Source organism: Drosophila gunungcola, unplaced genomic scaffold, assembly GCF_025200985.1.
Source record: "Drosophila gunungcola strain Sukarami unplaced genomic scaffold, Dgunungcola_SK_2 000067F, whole genome shotgun sequence".
Taxonomy (NCBI): Eukaryota; Metazoa; Arthropoda; class Insecta; order Diptera; family Drosophilidae; genus Drosophila; species Drosophila gunungcola.
This window is the reverse complement of record NW_026453230.1, coordinates 271,670-297,195: the sequence shown is the minus strand read 5'-3', so window position 1 is coordinate 297,195 and position 25,526 is coordinate 271,670. Positions and strand designations below refer to the sequence as shown.

Here is a 25,526-nt window from a genome sequence, read left to right as displayed (position 1 = left end):
AAAATTTATACACCACAAATTTTCATTATATATCTATGTCAATTGTGACCATCAATCGCTGATCGGCACAAAATGCATCGCGCATTATTATAGATATAAAAAAACGACATGTTAAAAAAAAAAATATAAATAAAAAAATTTATACACTACAAATTTTTATTATATATCTATATCAATTGTGACCATCAATCGCTGATCGGCACAAAATGCATCGCGCATTATTATAGATATATAAAACGACATGTTTAAAAAAAATATAAATAAAAAAAATTTAAACACTACAAATTTTTATTATATATCAATTGTGACCATCAATCGCTGATCGGCACAAAATGCATCGCGCATTTTTATAGATATGTACAACCTAAAATACTCCAAATAAAACGTACACTGAAAATTTGATTTTCGCACCCACATTAATTTCGACCATCTATGTCTGAATCACATCGACAATTGTTACACACTTTAAATTGTCTTCGAACCTCCACATACGCACATTTGCAACATACAATCATAGAAAAATATTATTCATGTCTAAGCACTCTAAATAGAGGAAGGGAGGGGGGCACCACTCGCGTCGTCTGTGTTCCAGGCCTTTTGTTCTTTTGTATATTTATATAAATGAGAGCGTAAGACCGGGAACCAACGACGACTCGCTCTTTCTTTCTCCCCTATTCCCTTGTTCTTGCCATGAAACCGGATACAATTGAGCCCCACACATAAAAAAAAACAAAAAAATAAATAAATAAACAGCTACAATGCTGCAGAAAAGAATACAAACTCGTCGATGAAATCGTTAAAAAAATAAAAAACAAAAAAAAAAAACCTCTAAACTATTTACATTGTTGCCATTTCAACTATAATTTAAGAGTAAAATCAAATAACAATTTGCGAAAGACACATTCTTATTAAGATAACTACACGAGAAAATATAGATAATACGATTTTTTCACACAATTTATAATTTTACACCTCCTCTTATAAAGCACATAATATCTACCAAAACATATAATTCCAAAATTCACATATTTATCTCCTAAATCTTTAATTACGCAAATACGTATTTTCCCCACCTAATGTCAGAAAAACAATAGTAGAGAAAACTAGAACTAGACTAGGTCTCAGGAGTATTACTAGCCTACCAAATATTAGGGAAGAAGAAATTATAATCATGGATTCGGGAAACGCATCGGGTTCTAGGACCACTAGCCCCACTGATAGAGCCACTAACAATATAGGAAATGCTAGCACCATTCTAAACACTTCGTCAACCACAACCCTAAATACCACCATTTAACCCAACCGATATATTAGCCTTCGTCAAGCAATTGCCTACTTTCGAAGGGACCCCAGGTACCCTCCAGAAATTTGTTGTAAGCGTTGAGGAAATTATTATGTTAATAAGGGGAACGGACCAAACCCCGTACGGACAATTACTACTAAGAAACTTGAGAAACAAAATTATTGGAAAAGCGGACGAGACTCTGAATATCTTAGACACCAAGCTAGAATGGGACAGTATCAGGGAAAATCTGAAGCGTATGTATGCCTGCAAAAAGACAGAACCAATACTCATCGCCGAAATTCAGAACCTTCCCGCTAGTAAGTCCCTGGGTAGATTATTTTTCGAAATCACAAGACTCCGTAGCGAACTTTTGTCACTCCCCGCAGACCCTGACCACGGTGTAAGTGCAGCATCAAAAAGAGCTCTTTATGAAGGAATTTGCCTTAACGCCTTCCTCGTCGGGCTACGGGACCCACTCAGAACGGTCATCCGAGCCCGGAATCCGACAACGATCGAGGCGGCTTACGAGTGGTGCCAAGCTGAGCAGAACTTCATTTATCAAAAACAAAACAAACTACAAAATAAAAGATTCAACTCATATCGCAATAGACCCTATCAGAGGGGTTCGTACCAGAACAACTCTGTTGGTGGAAATAACTACTCTTCCAATAATTACGGGCAAGATTATCGTGGAAATTCCTATTCCTCGGGAAACCCGTTCCGCCAAGGCCCCAACCAAAGCCAGTATCGTTTCAATAACAACAGGCAGAATAACAACAATAGAGTGGGAGGAAATAATACTGATCAAAATCGTAGCAGTACCTCACGAAGGCCTGCTCCCAATTTTAACAACATTGACGACAGCTCAAATTTTCAACACGAAGCCTCGACCGACAAGTCGGTTACATAAACAAGAAAACGCATGGTCTATCTCTTCCCTATATAGTTGTCACTCTGTCCTATTCCCCAAAACCACTAAAATTCCTCATCGACACCGGTATCACTTAAAGAACATGGAGAAATTCAGTTACTACTTTTCAAATTCCACCCATACTTTGATGGTTTTCTTGGAATGGATTTCCTAACAGACCGAAAAGTAAAGATTAATATTAAGGAGCTTAAAATCGAAACCCCATTCACCACAATCAACATTATTACAGAAGTTAATAGAGGAACAGATGAACTTTTTATCCAGCCCCAAAGTAAAACCATTATCAAACTACCAGTAAATCTAATGGAAGGTGACTTTCTCTGTAATTCACTAGAGGTAGACAGCAGTCTTTCTGTTTCCGGGGGACTTTACACAGCCTCAGACGGCCATAGCTTCTTTGAAATAACTAACAATTCCGGGACTGGACAGATCCTATGCCTCGACCAACCATTGAAGGTACAACCATATAACAAAGAATGTTACGACCAAATAAACGGAGTAACACTCAATCCAAGCTACCAACAAATAAGGGGCAATCTTAGCGAACAAATTTAAATGGAGCATCTAACGGACGAGAAAAAACAAGGGTTGGTTAAAATTTGCAAAAAATTTCAAGATCTTTTCTATGACGACGCGACATCTCTCACATTTTCCAACACAGTCAAGCACCCTATCCCGACCACCGACAACATACCAATACATGTCAAAACGTACAGATATCCATATATACATAAGGAGGAGGTCCGAAAAAAAAATATCCAAAATGCTTGAACAAAATATTATAAAAAAAAAAGCAGCCACTCCCCTTGGGGCGCCCTCGTGTGGGTAGTTCCAAAAAAATCCGACTCCCCCGAACAAAAGAAGTGGAGATTGGTAATAGATTTCAGGAAACTGAACGAAAAAACCATCTCCGACAGGTACCCGATTCCCAATATTAACGACATTCTTGACAACATCGGTAGGGCCAAATATTTTTCCACTTTAGATTTGGCCAGCGGGTTTCATCAAATCCAGATGGACCTTCGGGCTGGAAAACGCCCCAGCTACCTTCCAAAGGGTAATGGATAATGTACTAGGCGAATTAATAGGAGACATCTGCTTAGTCTATCTTGACGACATCATTATATTCTCTGCCTCCCTCCAAAAACACTTAATGGACGTAAACTCTGTATTTCAGAGATTACGCCAAGCAAATCTAAAAATTCAAATCACCAAGTCGAATTTCTTGAGAAAAGAAAACGATTTTTTGGGACACGTAATAACACAGAATGGTATCAAACCATACCCAGACAAAATAGCAGCGGTGAAAAATTTTCCTTGCCCAAAAACTACTAAACAAATAAAATCCTTTTAGGATTATTGGGTTATTATAGGATGTTTATAAAAGACTTTGCTAGAATAACGAAACCCATTTCTCGCCAGCTTAAGGGTGGCAAATCCGTCATTATAGATGCAGAATTTATAGAGGCGTTTGAAATTTGCAAAACTCTTCTAACAAACAACCCGATCTTGCAACACCCAAACTTCCAAAAACCATTTTCTCTCACCACGGACGCAAGTAACTTCGCAATTGGTGCCGTTCTCTCCCAGGGCCCTGACGGGTCCGACAGACCAATTTGTTTCGCGAGTAGAACCTTGAATGAAGCGGAAGCCCGGTATTCAGATATAGAGAAAGAAATGTTAGCAATAATCTGGGCAGTTAAGTACTTTCGCCCATATTTGTATGGCAACAAATTCAAAATCATTACAGATCACAAACCCTTAGTATGGTTACAAAACTTTAAGGGCCAAAACCCCAAGCTCCTTCGTTGGAAACTAACTCTCTCTGAGTACGATTACGATATTGTCTACAAAAAAGGCTCACAAAACGTCATTGACGATGCTTTGAGTAGAATTGAGCCAAACATACTTGCCAACGACGGTGACCGTACCGTTTCACCTAGTATCCCATTAGCCCAAAAGGCACTTAACACATTCAACACACAAGTTATATTCGAAATCGGCCAGACCCCTCATTTGTAACGAGCAATCCATCTAAAAATAAAACACGGACACGTATAACGGAACCATCTTATACCTTAGAAGGAATCACAGATATTTTATTTCGCAGACTCCGGTTTGTATAAGATTTACAGATGTCTGATTCTTTTACACGAGCCTATCGACCCGAACGAAATTAACTGCCCAATAAAAACTCATCATTCTAACAACAATCATAGAGGAGTGGAAGAGATGTACCAGCATCTAAAAAGGGAAATTTACATACCCCAACTAAAATCTCCAATCTCACAAGTAATCCGGGACTGCGAAACCTGCCTTACACTTAAGTACGATAGGTGTCCACAAAAACCACCATTTGTATTACCAGAAATACCGAACAGGCCCCTAGAAATATTACACACGGACATATATACTATCAATAATAATTATAACTTAACAATTATTGATAAATTCTCCAAATTCGCTGAAGCCTACCAGTTAACCAACAGAAACTCAATTCTTGTTATCAAAGCCTTTAAAACCTTCTTTTGCCAGTTTGGAATACCCAAAAAAAATAATACTTGACCAGGGGGCCGAGTTCTCTGGTGCTATTTTCAAAGACTTCTTGGCACAATACGAAATAGAACTTCATATTACTTCCTTTCAACAGTCCAGTAGTAACTCTGTAGTAGAACGTATAGAATCATTTTGAGTAAGAGAAAAGAATTAAAATTAACCATTGAACACGATGAGATACTTTCCGAAACCATTATAACCTACAACAATGCGATCCACTCTAGTACAAATTTAACTCCATTCGAACTTTTTAGTGGCCGCACTCACATTTTTGTAAAAACAGTCACTACTTACAAAAACTTAACGAATTCCAAACTGAACTATACCCGACCTTAAAGAAACACATGGCGGACGCAACGAAAAGACGAATAGATCGCTTAAACGAGAACAGGACAACCCCCCCCCCCCCCCCCCCCCCCGACTTACCGGTTGGAACTTCAATTTTTCGCAAGGAAAATAGGAGAAATAAAATTACTGGATAGCGGGGTAACATTACGAACAATAAGGAAACAAAAACTACACAAGCAAAAAGTTAGGAGAACTGTAATACAGACAAATAACACATAAGCATACTTGCGAAACTTGGATAATTTATATTATTTATAATACTCCCAATGTAATTTTACAGATTGACCTTGGGAACAACTCAACGGCTCGTTAGCGAAATATTGGATAGAGATCAACCCCTTTTAAAAATCAACCTGGGTACAGCGAGAGTGGTAAAATCATTTAAAATATTTAAACATGTAATTCATCTGAACAATTATGAGGAATCGGCAGCTAAAATACAGGAGGTGATAGGAAACTTACCTGACGAACAGGGTTTTGAAGATTTGAAACTCACCTTACATCAAAAATTATCTCAAGTTCAACAAAGACTAAATTCCTTGCTTCCCAACAATGGGGGTAATAGGCCCAGGAGAGGATTAATTAATGGATTAGGCCACATAGTTAAAATAGTTTCAGGGAATATGGACGCCTATGACGAGGCAAAAATAAAAATAAACAAAGAAACAAACCTTTTTTTCCAAAATGAAACACGTATAAGATTTGAGGAAATAACTAACCACATTAACAGGGAGCAAGAGCTTATAGTTAATTTTGTAAATTAATACCAGAATAAAATCTTTAAACAAATAGATGAGGAACAGAAAAACATTCAACTTATTCAATATATAGACAGGATTAATTTCAACATAGATTTACTTTACAATCACTTAAATAATATAGCGGAAAGCCTACTTTTGCCAAATTAAAAATAGTCCCGAAATACTTATTAAATTCTATGGAAAAATTAAAAACTTTACATCGGTAGGGCCAAATATTTTTCCACTTTAGATTTGGCCAGCGGGTTTCATCAAATCCAGATGGACCTTCGGACTGAAAAACGCCCCAGCTACCTTCCAAAGGGTAATGGATAATGTACTAGGCGAATTAATAGGAGACATCTGCTTAGTCTATCTTGACGACATCATTATATTCTCTGCCTCCCTCCAAAAACACTTAATGGACGTAAACTCTGTATTTCAGAGATTACGCCAAGCAAATCTAAAAATTCAAATCACCAAGTCGAATTTCTTGAGAAAAGAAAACGATTTTTTGGGACACGTAATAACACAGAATGGTATCAAACCATACCCAGACAAAATAGCAGCGGTGAAAAATTTTCCTTGCCCAAAAACTACTAAACAAATAAAATCCTTTTTAGGATTATTGGGTTATTATAGGATGTTTATAAAAGACTTTGCTAGAATAACGAAACCCATTTCTCGCCAGCTTAAGGGTGGCAAATCCGTCATTATAGATGCAGAATTTATAGAGGCGTTTGAAATTTGCAAAACTCTTCTAACAAACAACCCGATCTTGCAACACCCAAACTTCCAAAAACCATTTTCTCTCACCACGGACGCAAGTAACTTCGCAATTGGTGCCGTTCTCTCCCAGGGCCCTGACGGGTCCGACAGACCAATTTGTTTCGCGAGTAGAACCTTGAATGAAGCGGAAGCCCGGTATTCAGATATAGAGAAAGAAATGTTAGCAATAATCTGGGCAGTTAAGTACTTTCGCCCATATTTGTATGGCAACAAATTCAAAATCATTACAGATCACAAACCCTTAGTATGGTTACAAAACTTTAAGGGCCAAAACCCCAAGCTCCTTCGTTGGAAACTAACTCTCTCTGAGTACGATTACGATATTGTCTACAAAAAAGGCTCACAAAACGTCATTGACGATGCTTTGAGTAGAATTGAGCCAAACATACTTGCCAACGACGGTGACCGTACCGTTTCACCTAGTATCCCATTAGCCCAAAAGGCACTTAACACATTCAACACACAAGTTATATTCGAAATCGGCCAGACCCCTCATTTGTAACGAGCAATCCATCTAAAAATAAAATACGGACACGTATAACGGAACCATCTTATACCTTAGAAGGAATCACAGATATTTTATTTCGCAGACTCCGGTTTGTATAAGATTTACAGATGTCTGATTCTTTTACACGAGCCTATCGACCCGAACGAAATTAACTGCCCAATAAAAACTCATCATTCTAACAACAATCATAGAGGGGTGGAAGAGATGTACCAGCATCTAAAAAGGGAAATTTACATACCCCAACTAAAATCTCCAATCTCACAAGTAATCCGGGACTGCGAAACCTGCCTTACACTTAAGTACGATAGGTGTCCTCAAAAACCACCATTTGTATTACCAGAAATACCGAACAGGCCCCTAGAAATATTACACACGGACATATATACTATCAATAATAATTATAACTTAACAATTATTGATAAATTCTCCAAATTCGCTCAAGCCTACCAGTTAACCAACAGACTCTATTCTTGTTATCAAGCCTTTAAAACCTTCTTTTGCCAGTTTGGAATACCCAAAAAAAATAATACTTGACCAGGGGGCCGAGTTCTCTGGTGCTATTTTCAAAGACTTCTTGGCACAATACGAAATAGAACTTCATATTACTTCCTTTCAACAGTCCAGTAGTAACTCTGTAGTAGAACGTTTAGAATCATTTTGAGTAAGAGAAAAGAATTAAAATTAACCATTGAACACGATGAGATACTTTCCGAAACCATTATAACCTACAACAATGCGATCCACTCTAGTACAAATTTAACTCCATTCGAACTTTTTAGTGGCCGCACTCACATTTTTGTAAAAACAGTCACTACTTACAAAAACTTAACGAATTCCAAACTGAACTATACCCGACCTTAAAGAAACACATGGCGGACGCAACGAAATGACGAATAGATCGCTTAAACGAGAACAGGACAACCCCCCCCCCCCCCCCCCCCCCCGACTTACCGGTTGGAACTTCAATTTTTCGCAAGGAAAATAGGAGAAATAAAATTACTGGATAGCGGGGTAACATTACGAACAATAAGGAAACAAAAACTACACAAGCAAAAAGTTAGGAGAACTGTAATACAGACAAATAACACATAAGCATACTTGCGAAACTTGGATAATTTATATTATTTATAATACTCCCAATGTAATTTTACAGATTGACCTTGGGAACAACTCAACGGCTCGTTAGCGAAATATTGGATAGAGATCAACCCCTTTTAAAAAATCAACCTGGGTACAGCGAGAGTGGTAAAATCATTTAAAATATTTAAACATGTAATTCATCTGAACAATTATGAGGAATCGGCAGCTAAAATACAGGAGGTGATAGGAAACTTACCTGACGAACAGGGTTTTGAAGATTTGAAACTCACCTTACATCAAAAATTATCTCAAGTTCAACAAAGACTAAATTCCTTGCTTCCCAACATAGGGGGTAATAGGCCCAGGAGACGATTAATTAATGGATTAGGCCACATAGTTAAAATAGTTTCAGGGAATATGGACGCCTATGACGAGGCAAAAATAAAAATAAACAAAGAAACAAACCTTTTTTTCCAAAATGAAACACGTATAAGAATTGAGGAAATAACTAACCACATTAACAGGGAGCAAGAGCTTATAGGCAATTTTGTAAATTAATACCAGAATAAAATCTTTAAACAAATAGATGAGGAACAGAAAAACATTCAACTTATTCAATATATAGACAGGATTAATTTCAACATAGATTTACTTTACAATCACTTAAATAATATAGCGGAAAGCCTACTTTTGCCAAATTAAAAATAGTTAACCAACAGAAACTCAATTCTTGTTATCAAAGCCTTTAAAACCTTCTTTTGCCAGTTGGAATACCCAAAAAAAATAATACTTGACCAGGGGGCCGAGTTCTCTGGTGCTATTTTCAAAGACTTCTTGGCACAATACGAAATAGAACTTCATATTACTTCCTTTCAACAGTCCAGTAGTAACTCTGTAGTAGAACGTATAGAATCATTTTGAGTAAGAGAAAAGAATTAAAATTAACCATTGAACACGATGAGATACTTTCCGAAACCATTATAACCTACAACAATGCGATCCACTCTAGTACAAATTTAACTCCATTCGAACTTTTTAGTGGCCGCACTCACATTTTTGTAAAAACAGTCACTACTTACAAAAACTTAACGAATTCCAAACTGAACTATACCCGACCTAAAAGAAACACATGGCGGACGCAACGAAAAGACGAATAGATCGCTTAAACGAGAACAGGACAACCTAAAATACAGGAGGTGATAGGAAACTTACCTGACGAACAGGGTTTTGAAGATTTGAAACTCACCTTACATCAAAAATTATCTCAAGTTCAACAAAGACTAAATTCCTTGCTTCCCAACAATGGGGGTAATAGGCCCAGGAGAGGATTAATTAATGGATTAGGCCACATAGTTAAAATAGTTTCAGGGAATATGGACGCCTATGACGAGGCAAAAATAAAAATAAACAAAGAAACAAACCTTTTTTTCCAAAATGAAACACGTATAAGATTTGAGGAAATAACTAACCACATTAACAGGGAGCAAGAGCTTATAGGCAATTTTGTAAATTAATACCAGAATAAAATCTTTAAACAAATAGATGAGGAACAGAAAAACATTCAACTTATTCAATATATAGACAGGATTAATTTCAACATAGATTTACTTTACAATCACTTAAATAATATAGCGGAAAGCCTACTTTTGCCAAATTAAAAATAGTCCCGAAATACTTATTAAATTCTATGGAAAAATTAAAAACTTTACATCGGTAGGGCCAAATATTTTTCCACTTTAGATTTGGCCAGCGGGTTTCATCAAATCCAGATGGACCTTCGGACTGAAAAACGCCCCAGCTACCTTCCAAAGGGTAATGGATAATGTACTAGGCGAATTAATAGGAGACATCTGCTTAGTCTATCTTGACGACATCATTATATTCTCTGCCTCCCTCCAAAAACACTTAATGGACGTAAACTCTGTATTTCAGAGATTACGCCAAGCAAATCTAAAAATTCAAATCACCAAGTCGAATTTCTTGAGAAAAGAAAACGATTTTTTGGGACACGTAATAACACAGAATGGTATCAAACCATACCCAGACAAAATAGCAGCGGTGAAAAATTTTCCTTGCCCAAAAACTACTAAACAAATAAAATCCTTTTTAGGATTATTGGGTTATTATAGGATGTTTATAAAAGACTTTGCTAGAATAACGAAACCCATTTCTCGCCAGCTTAAGGGTGGCAAATCCGTCATTATAGATGCAGAATTTATAGAGGCGTTTGAAATTTGCAAAACTCTTCTAACAAACAACCCGATCTTGCAACACCCAAACTTCCAAAAACCATTTTCTCTCACCACGGACGCAAGTAACTTCGCAATTGGTGCCGTTCTCCTCCCAGGGCCCTGACGGGTCCGACAGACCAATTTGTTTCGCGAGTAGAACCTTGAATGAAGCGGAAGCCCGGTATTCAGATATAGAGAAAGAAATGTTAGCAATAATCTGGGCAGTTAAGTACTTTCGCCCATATTTGTATGGCAACAAATTCAAAATCATTACAGATCACAAACCCTTAGTATGGTTACAAAACTTTAAGGGCCAAAACCCCAAGCTCCTTCGTTGGAAACTAACTCTCTCTGAGTACGATTACGATATTGTCTACAAAAAAGGCTCACAAAACGTCATTGACGATGCTTTGAGTAGAATTGAGCCAAACATACTTGCCAACGACGGTGACCGTACCGTTTCACCTAGTATCCCATTAGCCCAAAAGGCACTTAACACATTCAACACACAAGTTATATTCGAAATCGGCCAGACCACTCATTTGTAACGAGCAATCCATCTAAAAATAAAACACGGACACGTATAACGGAACCATCTTATACCTTAGAAGGAATCACAGATATTTTATGTCGCAGACTCCGGTTTGTATAAGATTTACAGATGTCTGATTCTTTTACACGAGCCTATCGACCCGAACGAAATTAACTGCCCAATAAAAACTCATCATTCTAACAACAATCATAGAGGGGTGGAAGAGATGTACCAGCATCTAAAAAGGGAAATTTACATACCCCAACTAAAATCTCCAATCTCACAAGTAATCCGGGACTGCGAAACCTGCCTTACACTTAAGTACGATAGGTGTCCACAAAAACCACCATTTGTATTACCAGAAATACCGAACAGGCCCCTAGAAATATTACACACGGACATATATACTATCAATAATAATTATAACTTAACAATTATTGATAAATTCTCCAAATTCGCTCAAGCCTACCAGTTAACCAACAGAAACTCAATTCTTGTTATCAAAGCCTTTAAAACCTTCTTTTGCCAGTTTGGAATACCCAAAAAAAATAATACTTGACCAGGGGGCCGAGTTCTCTGGTGCTATTTTCAAAGACTTCTTGGCACAATACGAAATAGAACTTCATATTACTTCCTTTCAACAGTCCAGTAGTAACTCTGTAGTAGAACGTATAGAATCATTTTGAGTAAGAGAAAATAATTAAAATTAACCATTGAACACGATGAGATACTTTCCGAAACCATTATAACCTACAACAATGCGATCCACTCTAGTACAAATTTAACTCCATTCGAACTTTTTAGTGGCCGCACTCACATTTTTGTAAAAACAGTCACTACTTACAAAAACTTAACGAATTCCAAACTGAACTATACCCGACCTTAAAGAAACACATGGCGGACGCAACGAAAAGACGAATAGATCGCTTAAACGAGAACAGGACAACCCCCCCCCCCCCCCGACTTACCGGTTGGAACTTCAATTTTTCGCAAGGAAAATAGGAGAAATAAAATTACTGGATAGCGGGGTAACATTACGAACAATAAGGAAACAAAAACTACACAAGCAAAAAGTTAGGAGAACTGTAATACAGACAAATAACACATAAGCATACTTGCGAAACTTGGATAATTTATATTATTTATAATACTCCCAATGTAATTTTACAGATTGACCTTGGGAACAACTCAACGGCTCGTTAGCGAAATATTGGATAGAGATCAATCCCCTTTTAAAAATCAACCTGGGTACAGCGAGAGTGGTAAAATCATTTAAAATATTTAAACATGTAATTCATCTGAACAATTATGAGGAATCGGCAGCTAAAATACAGGAGGTGATAGGAAACTTACCTGACGAACAGGGTTTTGAAGATTTGAAACTCACCTTACATCAAAAATTATCTCAAGTTCAACAAAGACTAAATTCCTTGCTTCCCAACAATGGGGGTAATAGGCCCAGGAGAGGATTAATTAATGGATTAGGCCACATAGTTAAAATAGTTTCAGGGAATATGGACGCCTATGACGAGGCAAAAATAAAATAAACAAAGAAACAAACCTTTTTTTCCAAAATGAAACACGTATAAGATTTGAGGAAATAACTAACCACATTAACAGGGAGCAAGAGCTTATAGGCAATTTTGTAAATTAATACCAGAATAAAATCTTTAAACAAATAGATGAGGAACAGAAAAACATTCAACTTATTCAATATATAGACAGGATTAATTTCAACATAGATTTACTTTACAATCACTTAAATAATATAGCGGAAAGCCTACTTTTGCCAAATTAAAAATAGTTAACCAACAGAAACTCAATTCTTGTTATCAAAGCCTTTAAAACCTTCTTTTGCCAGTTTGGAATACCCAAAAAAAATAATACTTGACCAGGGGGCCGAGTTCTCTGGTGCTATTTTCAAAGACTTCTTGGCACAATACGAAATAGAACTTCATATTACTTCCTTTCAACAGTCCAGTAGTAACTCTGTAGTAGAACGTATAGAATCATTTTGAGTAAGAGAAAAGAATTAAAATTAACCATTGAACACGATGAGATACTTTCCGAAACCATTATAACCTACAACAATGCGATCCACTCTAGTACAAATTTAACTCCATTCGAACTTTTTAGTGGCCGCACTCACATTTTTGTAAAAACAGTCACTACTTACAAAACTTAACGAATTCCAAACTGAACTATACCCGACCTTAAAGAAACACATGGCGGACGCAACGAAAAGACGAATAGATCGCTTAAACGAGAACAGGACAACCCCCCCCCCCCCCCCCCCCGACTTACCGGTTGGAACTTCAATTTTTCGCAAGGAAAATAGGAGAAATAAAATTACTGGATAGCGGGGTAACATTACGAACAATAAGGAAACAAAACTACACAAGCAAAAAGTTAGGAGAACTGTAATACAGACAAATAACACATAAGCATACTTGCGAAACTTGGATAATTTATATTATTTATAATACTCCCAATGTAATTTTACAGATTGACCTTGGGAACAACTCAACGGCTCGTTAGCGAAATATTGGATAGAGATCAACCCCTTTTAAAAATCAACCTGGGTACAGCGAGAGTGGTAAAATCATTTAAAATATTTAAACATGTAATTCATCTGAACAATTATGAGGAATCGGCAGCTAAAATACAGGAGGTGATAGGAAACTTACCTGACGAACAGGGTTTTGAAGATTTGAAACTCACCTTACATCAAAAATTATCTCAAGTTCAACAAAGACTAAATTCCTTGCTTCCCAACAATGGGGGTAATAGGCCCAGGAGAGGATTAATTAATGGATTAGGCCACATAGTTAAAATAGTTTCAGGGAATATGGACGCCTATGACGAGGCAAAAATAAAAATAAACAAAGAAACAAACCTTTTTTTCCAAAATGAAACACGTATAAGATTTGAGGAAATAACTAACCACATTAACAGGGAGCAAGAGCTTATAGGCAATTTTGTTAATTAATACCAGAATAAAATCTTTAAACAAATAGATGAGGAACAGAAAAACATTCAACTTATTCAATATATAGACAGGATTAATTTAAACATAGATTTACTTTACAATCACTTAAATAATATAGCGGAAAGCCTACTTTTGCCAAATTAAAAATAGTCCCGAAATACTTATTAAATTCTATGGAAAAATTAAAAACTTTACATCGGTAGGGCCAAATATTTTTCCACTTTAGATTTGGCCAGCGGGTTTCATCAAATCCAGATGGACCTTCGGACTGAAAAACCCCCCAGCTACCTTCCAAAGGGTAATGGATAATGTACTAGGCGAATTAATAGGAGACATCTGCTTAGTCTATCTTGACGACATCATTATATTCTCTGCCTCCCTCCAAAAACACTTAATGGACGTAAACTCTGTATTTCAGAGACTACGCCAAGCAAATCTAAAAATTCAAATCACCAAGTCGAATTTCTTGAGAAAAGAAAACGATTTTTTGGGACACGTAATAACACAGAATGGTATCAAACCATACCCAGACAAAATAGCAGCGGTGAAAAATTTTCCTTGCCCAAAAACTACTAAACAAATAAAATCCTTTTTAGGATTATTGGGTTATTATAGGATGTTTATAAAAGACTTTGCTAGAATAACGAAACCCATTTCTCGCCAGCTTAAGGGTGGCAAATCCGTCATTATAGATGCAGAATTTATAGAGGCGTTTGAAATTTGCAAAACTCTTCTAACAAACAACCCGATCTTGCAACACCCAAACTTCCAAAAACCATTTTCTCTCACCACGGACGCAAGTAACTTCGCAATTGGTGCCGTTCTCTCCCAGGGCCCTGACGGGTCCGACAGACCAATTTGTTTCGCGAGTAGAACCTTGAATGAAGCGGAAGCCCGGTATTCAGATATAGAGAAAGAAATGTTAGCAATAATCTGGGCAGTTAAGTACTTTCGCCCATATTTGTATGGCAACAAATTCAAAATCATTACAGATCACAAACCCTTAGTATGGTTACAAAACTTTAAGGGCCAAAACCCCAAGCTCCTTCGTTGGAAACTAACTCTCTCTGAGTACGATTACGATATTGTCTACAAAAAAGGCTCACAAAACGTCATTGACGATGCTTTGAGTAGAATTGAGCCAAACATACTTGCCAACGACGGTGACCGTACCGTTTCACCTAGTATCCCATTAGCCCAAAAGGCACTTAACACATTCAACACACAAGTTATATTCGAAATCGGCCAGACCCCTCATTTGTAACGAGCAATCCATCTAAAAATAAAACACGGACACGTATAACGGAACCATCTTATACCTTAGAAGGAATCACAGATATTTTATTTCGCAGACTCCGGTTTGTATAAGATTTACAGATGTCTGATTCTTTTACACGAGCCTATCGACCCGAACGAAATTAACTGCCCAATAAAAACTCATCATTCTAACAACAATCATAGAGGGGTGGAAGAGATGTACCAGCATCTAAAAAGGGAAATTTACATACCCCAACTAAAATCTCCAATCTCACAAGTAATCCGGGACTGCGAAACCTGCCTTACACTTAAGTATGATAGGTGTCCACAAAAACCACCATTTGTATTACCAGAAATACCGAACAGGCCCCTAGAAATATTACACACGGACATATATACTATCAATAATAATTATAACTTAACAATTATTGATAAATTCTCCAAATTCGCTCAAGCCTACCAGTTAACCAACAGAAACTCAATTCTTGTTATCAAAGCCTTTAAAACCTTCTTTTGCCAGTTTGGAATACCCAAAAAAATAATACTTGACCAGGGGGCCGAGTTCTCTGGTGCTATTTTCAAAGACTTCTTGGCACAATACGAAATAGAACTTCATATTACTTCCTTTCAACAGTCCAGTAGTAACTCTGTAGTAGAACGTATAGAATCATTTTGAGTAAGAGAAAAGAATTAAAATTAACCATTGAACACGATGAGATACTTTCCGAAACCATTATAACCTACAACAATGCGATCCACTCTAGTACAAATTTAACTCCATTCGAACTTTTTAGTGGCCGCACTCACATTTTTGTAAAAACAGTCACTACTTACAAAAACTTAACGAATTCCAAACTGAACTATACCCGACCTAAAAGAAACACATGGCGGACGCAACGAAAAGACGAATAGATCGCTTAAACGAGAACAGGACAACCTAAAATACAGGAGGTGATAGGAAACTTACCTGACGAACAGGGTTTTGAAGATTTGAAACTCACCTTACATCAAAAATTATCTCAAGTTCAACAAAGACTAAATTCCTTGCTTCCCAACAATGGGGGTAATAGGCCCAGGAGAGGATTAATTAATGGATTAGGCCACATAGTTAAAATAGTTTCAGGGAATATGGACGCCTATGACGAGGCAAAAATAAAAATAAACAAAGAAACAAACCTTTTTTTCCAAAATGAAACACGTATAAGATTTGAGGAAATAACTAACCACATTAACAGGGAGCAAGAGCTTATAGGCAATTTTGTAAATTAATACCAGAATAAAATCTTTAAACAAATAGATGAGGAACAGAAAAACATTCAACTTATTCAATATATAGACAGGATTAATTTCAACATAGATTTACTTTACAATCACTTAAATAATATAGCGGAAAGCCTACTTTTGCCAAATTAAAAATAGTCCCGAAATACTTATTAAATTCTATGGAAAAATTAAAAACTTTACTAGCAGATCAGAAAGTAGAAGTTCAGTTGGAACACGAATTATATAATGTGCTTTTATTAGAATCCACTACTATTAATAAAAACTCATATTTAACATTAAAGTTCCAATTCTGTCCCAACAATCTTACAATTTATACCGACTCATAGCACTACCATTTAACAAAACAATGTATGTAAACGTACCGAATGTTATTATTAAGAATGATGTAGAAATTAAGATTATTGATACACCTTGTATAAAAGTGGATAGTACACATGTTTGCGAAACTCCTTCGACTCCGAATAACACAGAATGCCTCTTTTAAAATACGATAACTGTTCTATCTCCGCCAACGGTACCAAATACGTCGAGGCCGCCACTACAATAATTGACGACATCGAAATTAACCTCCCTCACATCCAATACTTAACAACAATTCCCGAGGTCGAACCCTTAAACTTTCAAGAACTACGTCTGCACAACCTGGAAAATGGATTGGCAGTTTCCAACATAGAAGAACGTGCCACTACTCACCTGTCAATCATATACATACTCGTGGCATCGTTAATCCTGATTACAACTGTGGCTTGGACCTTTAAAAAGAAGGAGATAATTTTTTTCCTCTACCCCTGCGGACCCCATTGTCACTCCCGCCATACCTTCATTATGGCCATCGTTCCAAGCTAAGGGGGGAGGAGTTACCGCTAATGTCTTCCCGATGACATCACCTCCACCCAAACCCCCTCGGGCATTGTCCCACTAACGGCGATGCCGTTCAACCCGGACATAGGATCGCCAACGCAGCGGTTTCTGGTTGCCGGATCGTGTAAACAACTGGGTCTCGCGCATCCGGCCGAAACCGCTGACCTAGGAGATTTCGCAAACTCAACATATGTACCCCATCCTTAAACGAAGCTCTCGATTGTACTTGAAACCAAAATAAAAGTCAGTCTTAGAGCGACACTTGAAAGCATAAGTCTTTTATTCAGAAGCCTTCTCAAAACTCCACCAGGATCTTCCCGAAGCCTCCTAAACTCCACCAGCACAGTCTACACCAGCCAGATCCGGCCACAGACGATAATTCGGGCCCTATTAGCATAGTGGGCAGTTATAGAGTTTGCGAGGAAAACACAAATAACATAATGTAGAGACCTTTTTAAAAAAACTGAAATCTAAGTACGGTACAAATATGTTAAAACTGTAGTTTTTAAGACAGGGATAGAGGTTAAATGCAAATTTGATTATATATAATATTATAATTATTACAAAGGGAAAGAGTTCATGCACACCAAAATTTGAGGTACATCTTGGTAAGTTAAGAGGATGGTAGTTGCGGGTGGGTTTAATAGATACATTAAAAGTTAATCGGCTTACCAATTTTATGAGTCAACCTTTGACAAGTTGGGCATAGAAATAGTTCCAAGCATGATTCTACTGTTTACAAGAGTGCGTAAATTAAGCAATAGTTATCTACTAGAGTAAGAAGGCAACCTTACGTTTTGATCCCAGTTCAACCACGAAGGGCGAAACGAAAAAACTTTTTTGTTCCGACTTTACTTTTGTACTTAAAGTTCTAAATTAGGACGGATAAGACAAGTAAATAATGATGTAGTTGTATAAGGATCTTCAAATTCTTTTGACCATTGCTACATAAATCCAAGAACACTCATAGCCTTGTTAACAGTACACTTTATGTGACAGTCGAACTTAAATTTTGGGGCAAGAAGAACTCCTAAATCGTTGAACGAATTCGGACCAGTGGCATATTATGCAGAGAATAGCTTATAAATAAAGGCGTACCCCTACAAAACTGTGGCTTGGACCTTTAAAAAGAATGAGATAATTTTTTTCCCTACCCCTGCGGACCCCATTGTCACTCCCGCCATACCTTCATTATGGCCATCGTTCCAAGCTAAGGGGGGAGGAGTTACCGCTAATGTCTTCCCGATGACATCACCTCCACCCAAACCCCCTCGGGCATTGTCCCACTAACGGCGATGCCGTTCAACCCGGACATAGGATCGCCAACGCAGCGGTTTCTGGATGCCGGATCGTGTAAACAACTGGGTCTCGGGCATCCGGCCGAAACCGCTGACCTAGGAGATTTCGCAAACTCAACATATGTACCCCATCCTCAAACGAAGCTCTCGATTGTACTTGAAACCAAAATAAAAGTCAGTCTTAGAGCGACACTTGAAAGCATAAGTTTTTTATTCAGAAGCCTTCTCAAAACTCCACCAGGATCTTCCCGAAGCCTCCTAAACTCCACCAGCACAGTCTACACCAGCCAGATCCGGCCACAGACGATAATTCGGGCCCTATTAGCATAGTGGGCAGTTATAGAGTTTGCGAGGAAAACACAAATAACATAATGTAGAGACCTTTTTAAAAAAACTGAAATCTAAGTACGGTACAAATATGTTAAAACTGTAGTTTTTAAGACAGGGATAGAGGTTAAATGCAAATTTGATTATATATGTTATTATAATTATTACAAAGGGAAAGAGTTCTTGCACACCAAAATTTGAGGTACATCTTGGTAAGTTAAGAGGATGGTAGTTGCGGGTGGGTTTAAAAGATACATTAAAAGTTAATCGGCTTACCAATTTTATGAGTCAACCTTTGACAAGTTGGGCATAGAAATAGTTCCAAGCATGATTCTACTGTTTACAAGAGTGCGTAAATTAAGCAATAGTTATCTACTAGAGTAAGAAGGCAACCTTACGTTTTGATCCCAGTTCAACCACGAAGGGCGAAACGAAAAAACTTTTTTGTTCCGACTTTACTTTTGTACTTAAAGTTCTAAATTAGGACGGATAGGACAAGTAAATAATGATGTAGTTGTATAAGGATCTTCAAATTCTTTTGACCATTGCTACATAAATCCAAGAACACTCATAGCCTTGTTAACAGTACACTTTATGTGACAGTCGAACTTACATTTTGGGGCAAGAAGAACTCCTAAATCGTTGAACGAATTCGGACCAGTGGCATATTATGCAGAGAATAGCTTATAAATAAAGGCGTATCCCTACAAAATGTCATTACATTATAGTTAAGGCAATTCAGATTTAAGAGGTTAGATGAAACCATTACTGAAAACAATCAATATCAATATCAGACTGTAAACCGAAACCCGATTGCAAGTTATTATAGGACAAACAAAGTTTTACATCATCAGTATACATTAATTCTTGGGAATGTGTTATGACAAAAGTAAATAGCAATATGCCCGTATGACTACCCTCAGGCACTTTAGATTGTTATGTTAATCATATTGGAAACTGCGCTTTTAAAAATAACCTTCTGAGTTTTTCAATTCAAATAACTTGAAATTGAGGGAATGGTTAAAAGAATCAAAAGCCTTACTAAAGTGTGTATATATAAAATCAGTCTGCATCTGGTTATTAAATCCTTTAAGTACAATAGATGTCCGCCTGTCCGCCTGTCCGTCCGTCCGTTTCTACGCAAACTAATCTCTTAGTTTTGAAGCTCTCTGCATGAAACTTTCCCAAAAGTTGTCTTCCTATTGCAGGTAGTATAAAAGTCGGATCGGACGCCTATAGCTCGCATAAGAGATATATGGGGAAAATATGAAAAAAAAATTACAGCAAAAACACGAAACATCAATCTTATTTGTTTTTTTTTTTTTAGTTTTTCGATGTATAGTTATGTTTTGTTATTTCAGAATTAATTAGTCAAAACCGACTATATCATATAGATCCAATGGGAACAATCGGAATATTAAAAAAAAATTAAAACAAAAATTATAGATTCTCTTATCTTAATTTCTTATTTTTTTTGGACATAGTATTGGCTTAATAGTTCAGATTTACGCATTAGTTTTTTTTTCAAATCTGAAAACAATATCATAAACAAATTCTTTTGTATATAGTAATGGTTTAATATTCAAAATAACGGTTTCAGTTTAAATAAAGTCGGAAAACTAAATCTTATAGCTGCCCTAGGAACGATCAAATAATTGAGCTGAAAGTCATATTAGCTTCAAAGTTTTCAAACATGTATGAACCGAAATTTAGATGTTTTAAAGAATATTTGTTTTGTGCAATACCTAAGGCTATCCTATAAACTTCGGCTTGCCAAAGTTCGCTTCATTTCTTGTTTTATATTTATATATGAGCAGAGGCCTCGAATCAGTGTCGTTTCCTTTTCTCTGCTCAAAATCTATGTTAGCACCACGAAGTCCCAAATTTGGAGGTGTCAGCTAGTATTTTGTAGGGACATAATAATCGGTGAGACATCCAATTTTAACAAATTGGGAGACGTTATTTTTTTTACAAAAGTCCTTAGTAAATTACTTCCAGCCAAACCCAGATCTTTGCAACACAGGAACCGACTTTGTAGACCTTTGTTTTACAAGTCGAAGGCTCACAAAAACCACATTTCCAACGTTATATTGCCCTTTTAATGTTTGAGAAATAGTCTAGGTGTTATCCACATCAGTACAAACGGCAGCCATCAAGCTATTTGTCAAGTTTAATGGAAGTACTCAAGAATCTACCGAAAATTACCGACCTGGGCAATTATATCAGAACATGACATTCAAACGACTGTAGTTTTAAACTAGAGCGGATGGTAGGTTTGGGAAGCCAAAGTTTTAACACCCAATAAATCTACATTAACATTAGCAGGTTGTAAAACACCTAAGGTGGCCAATACAAAAGCGTCTTGGTAAACAATTCACGAAAACTAGCTATATTCAAAAGTGGTACATTGATGATGATGATAGATGCTATAAATGATGTTATAAAAAGCCCAACTTCATGGCAAAAGACAGTCATACACAAGTCAAAAACGATAACTAAACGCTGAAAACTGCACTACAGGCGAGCGCAATAAACGAGAAGAGCCCATCCGAGTGCCTAGCCTGGATCCTGGTTAAAGTGAACGGCAATGCTATGGGGTCGCAAGCCTCGAAGGCTTCTGAAAACGAGGCCAAAGTTCTGAACAACGTAGGAATCGTAGACCTCAAAGTAGAAAAAAAAAACAGAATACACATCGTGCTGTGGCTTATGACAGGAGTCCAGGTGATCATGACGGTCCTAAAAGGGCTCAAAATGTACAAGTGCGCCGTGCAGACCCGTCGAGGACACGGACTCGACATAGAGAAAAACGTGGATCCTACCGCCAACTGACCAGATCATTTCCCGGCTTAAAAGTGAACCTGTGCTAGCATTAACGTATAATAACAAAACAAAATCTTTGCAAATCAACGTAGCTACAAAAATTTGTAGATATGCACTTTTGACTCACTTAGGTCAATGCCTTTATGTTCGAGCTTTTCCTCTTGATGGGGTCACAACAATATATCGCACTGCAAAATCAATTATTTCGCCCATTATACGCCTAAGCGTGCCAAGACAAGAGATTTTCTCGACAATTGAGTAATTTTCATATAGAGAAATTAGTTTCGAAGAAGTACTCTAGTATCTCAGCCCACTAACCCTTCGTTGTCACAAGGCATCAGCTATTCATTAACTGCAGTTACTTGTGACGTGTATTTCTGTTTTTAAATTGCATTAGTTTTGTGCACTTAATCTTTCCCCTATATATTGTACCACTGAATGGGATTGGCACTTAATGTACATTAACATTTTCTTGAATACAACTAACTTACTTTTCGGGCACTCTTTATAAAATTTATTAATATTTATTATGAAAGCTATAACATTGACATAATTATTTATATTGCTATAATTGAACTGGCTTACAAATTTAAATTGACAAAATACTTCAGAGATCACACCTGGATTTTTCATTGCAGATGGACTCCCTAATTCAGAAAATGATACTTAACATTTTTTCTGCCACCATTTGTTTTGTGTAAATTACGTTTTCACCTGTTTTCGTGCCAATTTTATTTTTTATCTCTAGTTCTGCTTAACCGAGGTTATTATAGTCGCAACCAAAAGCTTACAGCGCAATAAAGGAGACATTTTTGGTAACATTAAGTATTCAATGTTTTGATCAGCGTCATTAGGGTATTCGATCTAGCTTTGTCCGTCGCACGTACTGACCGCAGACTAGTCTCTAATTTAATTACGGTTCAATTTTATTAAAATCAGACGACTATATCGGTTAGCTCCAAAAAAAACATTTGAAAAAAAGCAAAATAAAAAAATCTACGCATTTTTAATTTATTAAATCATATACGTTTAGTTCTAATAATGGTTTATTAATCATAATAACGGTTTTAAATTTGTTAAAATATCATATAGATTCCATAGAAACGATCCAAAAACTTAGCGAAAATTATATACAAGCTTAGAATATTTAATTTTTAAGAAGCTACAAGGGTACATTAACTTGCCGAAGTTGTATTCTTTTCTTGTTGATATTTATATAACTTTTTTTTATATACAAATACAAACCAGGCAAAGTGATATTGGCTTACGGCGCTACCAAACAAAGGATCTATTTTTAAATCTGCTTATACCCACACTCACTGTTATTTTCACAGTGGTTCAGCTTCATTATTTTCACAGAAGATTTATGGAGTCCGTACGTCGTCCAAAGTCTACTGAGTTAAGGAAATTTGTTTCTCATTTGGCATTAAGAGCGAAAATTCAGCCAAAAGTATTGGATATACATAAGCAGTCCTGGAAAATATTTTTTTGTGCTGGCTATGAAAAATTACGAGCAAGGAATCGTATATTATTTAGGCCAGGGAAACTCTTCACATGGGGATTTTTGGAAATTCATACGATGAAAGCAGTTATACTAGCTTGTTTTTATTGTGCTTCTTCCGAAGTCTGTTTTTTTAATATATTTTTGGTTATTTTTTCCCTGTTAACGGTTTGTGTAAATCGAATTCTCAGGCGGGTTATTTTTAGGGCAGTTACATTTTGGATTTCGGTTTTAGTGCTTATGAAAATGATATATCAACTAAAGTACCTGGATCAAACCCACTTTAATTACAAATGCGTAAAATAATAAAATTGTAAATATTTAAGCGATTTAATCAAAAAACTATTCTTAGAAAAACAATACTGTTAATTTTGCGGAATGGATGGGGTTGCGAAAAACTGGAAAAATATTCGGTGTTCACTTGCGGTATATATCACCGAATATTGTTTATATGATTGTAACTTCACTGCTTGCAGTGGTTAAGCTTCGAGACCATTTAATACGATACGCAATGTATAAAAGTAAGGATAGTAAAGTGATATTTCCAAAAATTTCAAGACTGGATGCGGAGCGTGATTTTCCTGGACTACTAAAATATTTGCTTAATTATGGCTATTTTAAATTTGGAATAGAAATCACTCTTATTGGACTTGTGTCAACAATAGCTCATCGACGCGATTTTCTTGCGTTAACCTACGTAACATGGCTAATTTTATTGCTGTGCCTTAATCGAACACAATGTGCACGAATTTGGGAAGTCTTTCAACTATATTTTGTTTTATCCATTTTTGTGCAATATATCTATCTATTAAATTTTCCTCCCAACCTTTGCGATGGTAGGTATTATAATGTAATCATTTATGAAACATACTAATAGATTAATTAAAGCATCATCAAAAGAGTCTTCGTATAAGTCTATCTGGAGTATGTTGGATGATTCAAAAAAATATACATACAGGTCAAATCTTATGCTGGAGTATATTATTCTTTTGCTTATTTCACGGCAGCAAAAATCCTTTAGGGCAGAATTGTCGCATATAAATGATTTATCTTACCGTGGTGGCAATAATAATTACGTTGTTCATAACATAGCAAAGCTTGGACACGTGTTCTTTGAGAACCCAACTCATGATTTCTGCTCTTATGTACGTAACTACGCGGATGTTTTTAAAACTGTTATATTTTGCAGTTTTTTTTGGATAACTCTTGCTATAGTATTTATGGGTGGCGTTTGCAGCTTGGATATTCTGTCTTTGGGATACATAATATTTGCGTTAGTCTTTTTACTACAGGGCTCTGAAGTATACTTGCAAAATATTCACTACATCATCTGTCGTTGGAACTGCTTAATTGCCTTTAATGTTTTTAATTTAATTATCAAAGTTTTTATAATTGTTCTTGAAGACTCACAAATTATTAATAAGGAACCGATATTAGTTGCAGTTTTTAATGTCCTACATCAAAATGTATCATTTGAAAAAGTATATGCCACAAAAGGATCTGAAATAAATGAAATTAATACATTAAAAAAAAAAGACAAATTTTACTATGGACCAAAAAATATGATTTTTAAAAATACTTTAGTGTGGCATGCGATTATTTTTTCTTTTGTTGTTCTTCAACTTAGAATTTTTCGTTCATATTACTTTTGTCACGTTATAATGGATACGCAAGCAAATACTATTCTTGCTTCTAGGTAAGTAACTTTTTAAATATAAATCTCTTTATACAAAACAATTTTATAAGTTATGTCGATTATATTCCATATTAACAACTTATAAGATCAAAAAGTAATTGAAACCATTACACATTCAAAATCTTATCTACTTCTCGATTTTTAAGAAAAAGTTTTTTTTTAGCAAGACATTTTGCTTTGGGTCTTTGGACACTCTTTTGGCCCAAAAATATTAATATATAATTTATAATTTTCATTCTCAACTGTTGAGAATAAAAGGAGGTAAATTTTTAAGAACAAGTTTTTTTTTAGCAAGACATTTTGCTTGGGGTCTTTGGATACTTTTATGGCCAGAAAATATAAATATAAAATTTATAATTTTCTTTCTCAACTGTTGAGAAAAAAAGGCGGTAAATTTTCGAACTGTGTACAACAAAATATTTGTAATAAAATATATTCTTTAATGTAAAATATGAAAACCATTATAAAATATAACGAATCCAATTACTCTTTTTTT

At 36.2% G+C, this 25,526-nt stretch overlaps 1 protein-coding gene across 1 annotated transcript; it reads left to right on the top strand.

Annotated features, from left to right (window-relative positions):
- Positions 1–1,394: 1,394 nt before the first annotated feature.
- Positions 1,395–25,034, top strand: LOC128264371 (piezo-type mechanosensitive ion channel component-like). Its single transcript, XM_052999816.1, has 5 exons — positions 1,395–1,602; positions 1,672–2,182; positions 23,082–23,631; positions 23,687–24,170; positions 24,223–25,034. The coding sequence occupies exons 1-5, from the start codon at positions 1,395–1,397 to the stop codon at positions 25,032–25,034; spliced, it is 2,565 nt and encodes an 854-aa protein (XP_052855776.1).
- The last annotated feature ends 492 nt before the right edge of the window (positions 25,035–25,526 follow it).

Coding starts and splice junctions, on each gene's coding strand:
- LOC128264371 (XM_052999816.1), top strand. CDS start 1,395: ATGTTAATAAGGGGAACGGACCAAACCCCGTACGGACAATTACTACTA. Junction 1,603..1,671: donor AATTCAGAACCTTCCCGCTA/GTAAGTCCCTGG, acceptor CACTCCCCGCAG/ACCCTGACCACGGTGTAAGT. Junction 24,171..24,222: donor TCCTCCCAACCTTTGCGATG/GTAGGTATTATA, acceptor GATTAATTAAAG/CATCATCAAAAGAGTCTTCG.